Here is a 13101-nt window from a genome sequence, read left to right as displayed (position 1 = left end):
ATCCTCCTCCTCCTCTTCCTCCTCTCTCCTCTGTCAGTGTTGCTCTGTGTATTCTATCCTCCTCCTCCTCCTCCTCTCTCCTCTGTCAGTGTTGCTCTGTGTATTCTATCCTCCTCTTCCTCCTCTGTCAGTGTTGCTCTGTGTATTCTATCCTCCTCTTCCTCCTCTGTCAGTGTTGCTCTGTGTATTCTATCCTCCTCTTCCTCTTCTGTCAGTGTTGCTCTGTGTATTCTATCCTCCTCCTCCTCCTCCTCCTCTGTCAGTGTTGCTCTGTGTATTCTATCCTCCTCCTCCTCCTCCTCTCTCCTCTGTCAGTGTTGCTCTGTGTATTCTATCCTCCTCCTCCTCCTCTCTCCTCTGTCAGTGTTGCTCTGTGTATTATATCCTCCTCCTCCTCTTCCTCCTCCTCCTCTGTCAGTGTTGCTCTGTGTATTCTATCCTCCTCCTCCTCTCTCCTCCTCCTCCTCTCTCCTCTGTGAGTGTTGCTCTGTGTATTCTATCCTCCTCCTCCTCCTCCTCTCTCCTCTGTCAGTGTTGCTCTGTGTATTCTATCCTCCTCTTCCTCTTCCTCCTCTCTCCTCTGTCAGTGTTGCTCTGTGTATTCTATCCTCCTCCTCCTCTTCCTCCTCTCTCCTCTGTCAGTGTTGCTCTGTGTATTCTATCCTCCTCCTCCTCCTCCTCTCTCCTCTGTCAGTGTTGCTCTGTGTATTCTATCCTCCTCTTCCTCTTCCTCCTCTGTCAGTGTTGCTCTGTGTATTCTATCCTCCTCTTCCTCCTCTGTCAGTGTTGCTCTGTGTATTCTATCCTCCTCTTCCTCCTCTGTCAGTGTTGCTCTGTGTATTCTATCCTCCTCCTCTTCCTCCTCTTCTCTCCTCTGTCAGTGTTGCTCTGTGTATTCTATCCTCCTCCTCCTCTTCCTCCTCTCTCCTCTGTCAGTGTTGCTCTGTGTATTCTATCCTCCTCCTCCTCCTCCTCTCTCCTCTGTCAGTGTTGCTCTGTGTATTCTTTACCTTCAACAGTGGAACCAACCATTTCATGTCTCACCCCCACCCTGAAAAATGCCTGGAGTCTGTGTGCCACCTGAGCATCTCCCCCAGCGGCCCCCCAGTGCCCGCAACATGGCACAGTCCCATAGGAGAGGGGCAGAGAGACATTTCTGGGCTATTTGCTGCCTTTTTTCTAAATAAAGAATCTGAGAAGGATTACAGATTATCCTTTTCAATGATTAGAAGATGAGTAAAGGGGGGGTGAGAGAGGTAGGGGGAGGATGAGAGAGGTAGGGGGTGAGAGGGATGAAGACAGGGAAGGGGAAGAGGGAAGAGCAGATAGAGAAAGGGAGGGGATAGAGGGGGAGGAGGAGACAGAGAGAAGGGTCAGGGGGAGAGAGAGAGTAAGAAAGAGATAGGGTGGGAGAAGTGAGATACATGAGGAGAGATTGAGGGAAGGGGGAGGAGGGAGAGAGCAGGAGATAGAAGGGGAGAGGGAGATAAAAGGAGATAGAGAGAGGTGTAGAGGGAGTAAGAGAGAGAGAGAGACAGACAGGAGAGAGGGTGGGAGAAAGAGGGGGAAGGAGAGAGATTTGGGAAGAGTGTGAAGGAAGGGGGAGAAGGGGGAGTAAGAAATGGAAGGGGAGGGGAGGGAGAGGGGAAGTAGGAGAGAGAGGTAGCAAGAGAGAGTAAGGGGGGAAGGGGAGAGAGTAAGGGAAGAGAGGGGAGGAAGAGAGTAGGACATGGAAGGGGAGAGGGAGATAGAGAGAGGTCGGGAAGGAGAAGGGGGAATGAGAGAGAGGGAAGGGAAGGGAAGGGAGAGGGGTAGAATGAGAGAGAGAGGTGGAGAGGGAGGAAGAGAGAAAGGAATAGGGGAGAGGGTGGGAGAAAGAGAGAGAGTAAGGGAAGTGTGAGAAGAGAGAGAGTAGGTAATAGAAGAGAAAGGGAGATAGAGAGGGGAAGGAAGAAGGGATGAGAGAGAGGGAGGGTAGGGAGAGGGGTAGAAAGAGAGAGGGAGCAAGTGATAGAGAGGTGGGGGAGAGGGTCAGAGAAAGAGAGGGAAGGAGAGAAATTGGGGGAGAGTAAGGGAACAGGGAGGAGGGAGAGAGTAGGAGATAGAAGGGGAGAGGGAGATAGAGAGAAGGGGGAATAGAGTGAGGGAGGGAAGAGAGAGGCTAGAAAGAGGTGGAGAGGGAGCAAGAGAGAGAGGTGGGGAAGAAAGTAGGTAAAAGAGAGGGAAGAGGGGGAGATGGAGAAAGGCAGGAAAGGAGAGAGGGGGAGAGAAAGTTGGGAGAAGGAGAGAGGGGAGGGGGGCTTAGAGGGGATAAAGATTAGGAGAGAGAGAAGGAAGAGGGAAACAGAGAGAGAGAGAGAGAGGGATGGGGGAAAATTGAGAGGGACATGTATATACAATGTTGGGTGATGTTTATACAATGTTGGGTGATGTATATACAGTGTTGGGTGATGTATATAGAATGTTGGGTGATGTATATACAATGTTGGGTGATGTATATACAATGTTGGGTGATGTATATAGAATGTTGGGTGATGTATATAGAATGTTGGGTGATGATGTATATACAATGTTGGGTGTACAGTGCTGGGTGATGTATATAGAATGTTGGGTGATGTATATAGAATGTTGGGTGATGTATATAGAATGTTGGGTGATGTATATAGAATGTTGGGTGATGTATATAGAATGTTGGGTGATGTATAATGTTGGGTGATGTATATAGAATGTTGGGTGATGTATATACAATGTTGGGTGATGTATATACAATGTTGGGTGATGTATATAGAATGTTGGGTGATGTATATACAATGTTGGGTGATGTATATACAATGTTGGGTGATGTATATACAATGTTGGGTGATGTATATACAATGTTGGGTGATGTATATAGAATGTTGGGTGATGTATATACAATGTTGGGTGATGTATATAGAATGTTGGGTGATGTATATACAATGTTGGGTGATGTATAATGTTGGGTGATGTATATAGAATGTTGGGTGATGTATATACAATGTTGGGTGATGTATATAGAATGTTGGGTGATGTATATAGAATGTGATGTATATAGAATGTTGGGTGATGTATATAGAATGTTGGGTGATGTATATAGAATGTTGGGTGATGTATATACAATGTTGGGTGATGTATATACAATGTTGGGTGATGTATAATGTTGGGTGATGTATATAGAATGTTGGGTGATGTATATACAATGTTGGGTGATGTATATACAATGTTGGGTGATGTATATACAATGTTGGGTGATGTATATAGAATGTTGGGTGATGTATATACAATGTTGGGTGATGTATATAGAATGTTGGGTGATGTATATAGAATGTTGGGTGATGTATATACAATGTTGGGTGATGTATATACAATGATGGGTGATGTATATAGAATGTTGGGTGATGTATATAGAATGTTGGGTGATGTATATAGAATGTTGGGTGATGTATATAGAATGTTGGGTGATGTATATAGAATGTTGGGTGATGTATATACAATGTTGGGTGATGTATATACAATGTTGGGTGATGTATATAGAATGTTGGGTGATGTATATACAATGTTGGGTGATGTATATAGAATGTTGGGTGATGTATATAGAATGTTGGGTGATGTATATAGAATGTTGGGTGATGTATATACAATGTTGGGTGATGTATATAGAATGTTGGGTGATGTATATAGAATGTTGGGTGATGTATATAGAATGTTGGGTGATGTATATAGAATGTTGGGTGATGTATATACAATGTTGGGTGATGTATATACAATGTTGGGTGATGTATATACAATGTTGGGTGATGTATATACAATGTTGGGTGATGATGTATATAGAATGTTGGGTGATATATATAGAATGTTGGGTGATGTATATACAATGTTGGGTGTACAGTGCTGGGTGATGTATATAGAATGTTGGGTGATGTATATACAATGTTGGGTGATGTATATACAATGTTGGGTGATGTATATAGAATGTTGGGTGATGTATATACAATGTTGGGTGTAGTGTCACCTGTCTGTGGCCCCCTCCCCCAGTGATGATGATGATGATGATGGGGGGATTAGAGTAGAGCCATGTCAGGCTGGATTAGGACAGGCGGTTATATCTCAGTGCCCCCCCCCCCCCCCCGGCTGTCCCCGTGTCACTGCTCATCATCCAGCCATCCTCCTCACTCAGTGCGGGGACCATCACAGCTCATCCTCCTCCCTCCTCCTCCTCCTCCCTCCCCGGCTCTCCCCTCTTTGTAGATGAGTGTAGCGGACTCCTCTGCCCCCATTGTCTGTGTGCCCGGTGCCTAGTGCCCCCCTCCTCCTCCTCCCGGTGCCGCCATGGTCCTGGTCCTGGCGGCTGGCAGCCTCTTCTTCCCAGGTCTCTTCCTGCTGGCCAGGGCCGGGCTCCGGGGGATACCTACCTTCCGGGGAGACCAACCCAACGCCGACATCGTGGCCGCCAGGTACCTTCTCCACCCCCGACCGACACCACCGATACCCCCGACCGACACCCCCAATCTCCTACACCCCCGACCGACACCGCAACCTTCTCCATCCCCGAACGACACCACCGACACCCCCAATCTCCTCCATCCCAACCGACACCCCCAATCTCCTCCATCCCAACCGACACCCCCAATCTCCTCCATCCCGACCGACACCGCAACATCAGCACCAACGGCCACAGCATGCCGCACATCTCACAGCACAGGGGGCATTATATCCATACACTATATATATATATATATATATATATATATATATATATATATATATATATATATACTATACAATCTATACATGACACTGCACCATTCTCGCTATACACAGCACAGGGGGCACTATATATATATATATATATATATATATATATATATATATATATATATATACGCACCATCATCAGGGGGGGGGGGGGGGGGAACATATACATCATACTGCACCATCACTATACTCAACAGGGGGGGGGGGCACTATATACAATATACACACTATAAACTATATATATACACACATTAATTACACTGCACCATCTTCACTATACACAGCACATTCATCACCGACATACAGGGGTATATAATAAATATACTACTGCATCATCATTACTGTACTCTGCCCACTGACATTATACTGAGCCATTATATATATATATATATATATATATATATATATATATATATATATATATATATACTATAACACAACAGGATCACTATACTCAGCACATGGCACAATGACATCACCAGATCACATACTATACTACATATGTATACACTACTATACAGCACCGAAATCTACTACACCCTGCATCACGACTATACTATAATATATACTTACATAGGAGCTGATCACTATACAGAGGGCACACTGCATCAGGATTACTATGCTGGGGGCACACTGCATCAGGATCACTATACACAGGGCACACTGGGCCAGGAACACTATACATAGGGCACACTGCATCATGATCACTATACACAGGGCACACTGCATCATAATCACTATACACAGGGCACACTGCACCATGATCACTATGCTGGGGGCACACTGCATCAGGATCACTATACTGAGGGCACACTGCACCAGGATCACTATACAGAGGGCACACTGGGCCAGGAGCACTATACTGAGGGCACACTGGGTCAGGATCACTATACATAGGGCACACTGCATCAGGATCATTATACAGAGGGCACACTGCATCAGGATCACTATACTGAGGGCACACTGCACCAGGATCACTATACAGAGGGCACACTGGGCCAGGAGCACTACTGAGGGCACACTGCACCAGGATCACTATACAGAGGGCACACTGCATCATGATCACTATACTGAGGGCACACTGCATCAGGATCACTATACAGAGGGCACACTGCACCAGGATCACTATACAGAGGGCACACTGCATCAGGATCACTATACAGAGGACACACTGCATCAGGATCACTATACAGAGGGCACACTGGGCCAGGATTACTATACAGAGGGCACACTGCATCAGGGTCACTATACATAGGGCACACTGCATCAGGATCACTATACAGAGGGCACACTGCATCAGGATCACTATACAGAGGGCACACTGCATCAGGATCACTATACTGAGGGCACACTGCATCAGGATCACTATACAGAGGGCACACTGCATCAGGATCACTATACTGAGGGCACACTGCATCAGGATCACTATACAGAGGGCACACTGCACCAGCATTACGATACACAGGGCACACGGCACAAGGATCACTTTATGGTGGATATAATGCATCTTTCGCTATACCAAAATGCAGAATGTAGCTATGTCACTATGTATCAGTATCACTATACAGAGTTTGCAATGTGTCTATATCACTATAGAGAGGATACAATGTATATTATCACTATAGAGAGAGGATACAATGTATATTATCACTATAGAGAGAGGATACAATGTATATTATCACTATAGAGAGAGGATACAATGTATATTATCACTATAGAGAGGATACAATGTATATTATCACTATAGAGAGAGGATACAATGTATATTATCACTATAGAGAGAGGATACAATGTATATTATCACTATAGAGAGAGGATACAATGTATATTATCACTATGATGGGGGACTCTGTACCAGGATCATAACATAGGGGAATGCAGCGGAACACTTTCACCATACAGATTGTACAGACCATGTGTTCCCATAACTTGATTATACTCTACCACTGTCGCTATACAGAGTATACATTGTATCACTGCACCTGGGAAGTGTATAATATGATATCATGTAAAGCTTTGTACACTATATGGTGGAAACAAAGTATTCTCACTATACCGGGGGTCCCTCAAATCATAATATCAGTGTATAACTCTCACTATACAGAGGGTGCTTTGTACAGATGATATGACACCCCAGAACAGCAGAAACTGTACATTCAGAGGATACAGAATATCAGCATTATGACATCACAGGATACAATGTATCATTGTCACTATAGAGGGGCATGTGTATGTGTGTGAATGCACAGCATGGCCCTGGGACCAGCACTGGGAATGCAATGTACTGTACATTTCCCATTATATTGGGGATGCAATGTATATTTCACTCTATTTTGGAGATACAATTTATATTTCTCACTATATTGGGGATACAATGTTTATTTCCCAAACTGTATTGGGGATTCTAAGTATATAGGCAATACAATGTATATTTCTCATCATGTTGGTGATATCTCTCAGTATATTATGGATACAATGTATTATTTTCCTTACAGAGGATATACAAGATATCAGCATTATCTAGGTGTATGTTATGTACCAGCAGCATTGTATTTGGGGCACATTGTATACTGACATCAATGCAGCATCTGCCATCTTTTCTATGCTAGGAAAACTATACCTGAACTCTATAATATAGGGCATGTATTCCCCATATACAGTGTGTCTTCAATTACAATGTAGCAACATCAAGCCACCATGTATCAGCCGCACTATACTGGGGATACAGAGTATTTTCAGTGATAGTTCCTCTGGCTGTAGACACAAGTCCACACTATGTTAATGACTGATATATACAGTCAGATTTATGCTTTGTATAGGAGTCAGTGTCCAATTATATACAGACAGGTAAAACATGTGTACTGGGATTTTGACAGATATATACAGACAGGAATACAAAGCATATAAGGGACAGTGATCAATATATACAGACAGGTATATGCTATGTATGGGGATCAGTGATCAATATATACAGACATATCCTGTGTATAGGGGGTCAATAATTGATCTATACAGACAGGTATATATTGTGTATAGGGGTCAGTGTCCAATTCTATACAGACAGGAATAGTTTATACTGCATATAGGGGCCGGTGTTCGATATGTACAGACAGGTATACACCATGTATTGGAGCGAGTTATCAATATATACAGACAGGTTGATGGTGCATATAGGGGTCAGGGACCAATATATGGAGACAAGTACATGATGTGTATAGGGGTCAAGGACCAATATATGGAGACAGGTACATGATGTGTATAGGGGTCAGGGACCAATATATGGAGACAGGTACATGATGTGTATAGGGGTCAGGGACCAATATATGGAGACAGGTACATGATGTGTATAGGGGTCAGGGACCAATATATGGAGACAAGTACATGATGTGTATAGGGGTCAGGGAACAATATATGGAGACAAGTACATGATGTGTAAAGGGGTCAGGGACCAATATATGGAGACAGGTACATGATGTGTATAGGGGTCAGGGACCAATATATGGAGACAGGTACATGATGTGTATAGGGGTCAGGGACCAATATATGGAGACAGGTACATGATGTGTATAGGGGTCAGGGACCAATATATGGAGACAGGTACATGATGTGTATAGGGGTCAGGGACCAATATATGGAGACAGGTACATGATGTGTATAGGGGTCAGGGACCAATATATGGAGACAGGTTCATGATGTGTATAGGGATCAATGACCAATATATAGAGACAGGTTCATGATGTGTATAGGGATCAATGACCAATATATGGAGACAGGTACATGATGTGTATTGGGATCAGTGACCAATATATGGAGACAGGTTCATGATGTGTATAGGGGTCAGTGACTGGTATATACAGAGAGATATACGCTGTGTATAGGGGTCAGTGATCATTGTATACAGACACGTAAATTCCGTGTATAGGGATCAGTGACCAATGTGTACATATAGGTGTAGGCCGTGTGTAGGGGTAAGTGACTGATATGAACAGACAAGTATACACTATGTATAGGGGACAGGGATATATACAGACAAGTATACACTGTGTATAGGGGACAGGGATACATACAGACAAGTATACACTATGTATAGGGGACAGGGATACATACAGACAAGTATACACTATGTATAGGGGACAGGGATATTAACAGACAAGTATACACTGTGTATAGGGGACAGGGATATATACAGACAAGCAGGGCCGGACTTACCATTGGCCTTGACTGGGCTCAAGCCCAGGGGCCCCACCCAATAGGGGGCCCCCTTTAAAAAAAAAAAAAAAAATTTTTTTTTTTTTTTTTTTTTTTTTTTTTTTTAGGGGTCCGGAGGTCCCCAGGGGCCCGGAGGCCCCCAGGGCCCCGGACGGCAACCCCCCTTTTTTTTATTTATTTTTATATATAATAAATATATATATATATATATATATATATATATATATATATATATATATATATATATATATATATTTTTTATTATTATTATTAAAGGGCCCAGGGGTCTCCAGGGCCCCCGGATGGCAACCCACCTTTTTTATTTTTTTATAAAAAAAATACATTTTTTTTTATATATATATATATATTTTTTTTTTATTAAAGGGCTCAGAGGTCCCCAGGGCCCCATGTGGCAACCCCCCCTTTTTTATTTTTTTTATAAATGTTTATTTTTTTATTTTTTATTAAAAGGCCCAGAGGTTCCCAGGGGCCCAGAGGTCCCCAGGGCCCCCGGGTTTGGCAACCTCCCTTTTTTTATGTATTTTTTATAAATGTTTTTTTTTTTATTATTAAAGGGCCCAGAGGTTTATTTTTTCTTTTTATTAAAAGGCCCAGAGGTCCCCAGGGCCCCGGATGGCTACATATATTTATATATATTTGTTTTCTTCTTTATTTCTTCTTTTTTTTGTAAAGGCCCCCCCGCTTCTCAATTTGCGGCAGCCCCCACGCTTCTCAATTTCAGGTGGCAGCACCCCCACCCCCCCTAGGTTCTCTGCTTCAGGGGGCCCATGCCTTAAGCTGTGCAAGGGGCCCCAAAATTCCTGATGGCGGCCCTGCGCATACCTCCCAACACGCACGGATTCTGTGGGACTTTCCCGCACAGACGGCTTCTTCCCGCAGTCCCGCAAAAGGGTTAATTTTCCCGCACTGCAAGAGGAGGCAGCACGGAAGCAGGAGGAACCGGAGTGGTGTGTGGAGGACTGTGGCTGCTGAAGGGAAGAAAGCCGAGAGCCGGGCTAATGACAGTCTGTGGCCCCGGCTCAACAACTGCAAAATCCCCCCCCGCTCAACAACTTTAATGCGCTCCCCCCCCGCTCAACAACTTCAATTCGCCCCCCCCCCCCCCGCTCAACAACTTCGATCCCCCCCAATTCTCGGCTCCAGGGGGCCCCTTCAACACTCAAGCCCAGGGGCCCCCACCACCCTAAGTCCTGCCCTGCAGACAAGTATACATTGTGTATAGGGGACAGGGATACATACAGACAGGTATACACTATGTATAGGGGACAGGGATATATACAGACAAGTATACATTGTGTATAGGGGCAGGGATATATACAGACAAGTATACATTGTGTATAGGGGACAGGGATACATACAGACAGGTATACACTATGTAAAGGGAACAGGGATATATACAGACAGGTATACACTATGTATAGGGGACAGGGATATATACAGACAAGTATACACTATGTATAGGGGGCAGTGACTGATATATTTAGAGAGGTATACAATGGGGCAGATCCACGTACATCGGCGTAATTTTGCGTCGGGCGTAGCGTATCTAAGATACACTACGCCGCCGTAACTTACTTTTTTTTTCAAATCCACAAAGAATCCGCGCCGTAAGTTACGGCGGCGTAGTGTATCTTTGGCGGCGTAATGGCGCGGCATTCAAATCTCTGTGATGGGGGCGTGTTTTATGTAAATACGTCGTGACCCGACGTAAACAACGTTTTTTTTTAACTGCGCATGCGCCGTCCGTGGGGGTATCCCAGTGCGCATGCTCGAAATTAACCCGGAACAAGCCAATGCTTCCGACGGTGACGTCATTCTACGCAAATCCCTATTCGCGAACGACTTACGCAAACGACGTAAACATTTCAAATTTCTACGCGGGAACGACGGCCATACTTAACATTGAGTACGCCTCATAACAGTAGCTTTAAATATACGCCGGAAAAAGCCAGACGCAAACGATGTAAAAAAATGCGCATACCGGACGTACGTTAGTGGATCGCCGTAACTAGCTAATTTGCATACTCGACGCGGAATTCGACGGAAACGCCACCTAGCGGCCGCCGAAAAATTGCATCTTAGATCCGACGGCGTACTAAGGCCTACGCCTGTCGGATCTAGCCGAGATGCCGTTGTATCTTGTTTTGAACGTACAAAACAAAGATACGACGCGGGAAATTTAAAATGACGCCAGCGTATCAATAAATACGCCGGCGTAATTCTTTTGTGGATCTGCCCCAATGTGTATGAGTCTCAGTAGCTAATATTTAGGTTTACACTGTGCATAGGGGTCTGATATATGATATCTATATACTACATACATATGTTTGTATATTGTGTTTGTTTTATATAATATATATATATATATACCTTATTTAAGTTGCGTTTGCTACAGTATCTTGTTTGTACTGTCAAAAGTGTGCGAAGAGCACTGTGGGGTTGATTTACTGAAGGCAAATAGGCTGTTCACTTTGCAAGGAAAGTTTGATTTTGAAAACAGAATTTTCCCCAGAGTTTAGTGAATGTGATAAAACTTTACTTTGCTAATAATACCCAATAAAAAAAAATCATATAAAATAAATTCAGCTTTTTTTTGGTTGTACGTGATTGGATGGTGAAAGTCATTAGAGATTCATTGAATTCACAAAGCTCTGGGGAAATTCTCATGCAAAGCGCAACTTCCCTTGAGAAATTAACAACATTTTTGCTTTTATTAAATCCCCTGTGGGCTAGATTCAGGTAGCTGCGCTTGATGTCACGGCGGAGCAGCGTATCGTATTTACGCTACGCCGCCGCAACTTACAGGAGCAAGTGCAGTATTCACAAAGCACTTGCTCCATAAGTTGCGGCGGCGTAGCGTAAATGGGACCGGCGTAAGCCCGCGTAATTCAAATGTGGAAGGGGGCGTGTTTTATGCTAATGTGTGATGACCTGACGTGATTGACGTGTTTTACGAACGGCGCATGCGCCGTCCGTGTACATATCCCAGTGTGCATTGCTCCCAAGTACACCGCAACGACGTATTGGTTTCGACGTGAACATAAATTACGTCCAGCCCTATTCGCAAACGACTTACGCAAACAACGTAAACTATTCAAATTTCAAAGCGGGAACGACGTCCATACTTAACATTGGCTGCGCCACCTAATAGCAGGAGCAACGTTACACCGAAAACGCCTTACGCAAACGACGTAAAAAACTACCGCCGGGCGCACGTACGTTTGTGAATCGACGTAACTAGATAATTTGCATACTCTACGCCGAAAACAACGGAAGCGCCCCTAGTGGCCAACGTAATATTGCACACAATTCTACGCCACCGCATTCAAGTTACGTCGGCGGAGGAAGCCTATTTTTGGAGCGTATCTGCCTTTGAGAATCGGCGTAGCGATACGCCGACGCAGATTTGAAAGCTTCCTGAATCTAGTCTTTAAGTACACATTTACACGCACCATAGTCCAGGTTCGGTGACTTGACTGAGAAGTGTGTATTGCTATGACATGTACCTTCTGCCATCCAAACACTCACCAGCTATGAGTTGGCAAAAAATTTTTTTTTATTTTTTAAATGTTTTTTTTTTTTTAACTTGTACAAACTTATGCAGGAACAAAACTGCATGAAGGGTGAACGGTTAGAAAAAAAAAAAAAAAGTTAAAGCGTACGTATAGCTCCATCCTTTTATTTTTACATAATGAAGAAGTATTGTTTTTTTTTATTTTTTATTTTATATATATATATATATATATATTAAAAAATGTGTATTGTTTTAATTGGTTATCAAGGTTATTTTTTATTGTTATAATTTATTTGTTATTATTGGTTATATACAGTGCCTTGAAAAAATATTCCTACCCCTTGAAATTTTCCAACTTTTGTCATTTTACAACCAAAAAAGTAAATGTATTTTATTGGGATTTTATGTGAGAGACACAACACTATGGGGGGTTATTTACGAAAGGCAAATCCACTTTGCACTACAAGTGCACTTGCAAGTGCAATCACTGTAGATCCGATGGGGACATGCAAGGAAAATAAAAAAACAGCATTTTAGCTTGAACATGATTGGATGATAAAATCAGCAGAGCTTCCCTTCATTTC

At 43.5% G+C, this 13101-nt stretch overlaps 1 protein-coding gene across 1 annotated transcript in view; it reads left to right on the top strand.

Annotated features, from left to right (window-relative positions):
• Window positions 1-4183: 4183 nt before the first annotated feature.
• TLCD3B (TLC domain containing 3B) overlaps window positions 4184-13101 on the top strand; it is a 41658-nt gene continuing 32740 nt past the window's right edge. Inside the window, exon 1 of the mRNA XM_040356151.1 lies at window positions 4184-4472. Coding sequence (XP_040212085.1) covers window positions 4348-4472 — 125 coding nt within the window. The 5' untranslated portion in view covers window positions 4184-4347. The remainder of the gene's footprint in view (window positions 4473-13101) is intronic.

This window comes from Rana temporaria, chromosome 6 (assembly GCF_905171775.1).
Source record: "Rana temporaria chromosome 6, aRanTem1.1, whole genome shotgun sequence".
Lineage (NCBI taxonomy): Eukaryota > Metazoa > Chordata > Amphibia > Anura > Ranidae > Rana > Rana temporaria.
The sequence above is the reverse complement of the archived record's forward strand: the minus strand, read 5'-3'. Positions and strand labels throughout refer to the sequence as shown.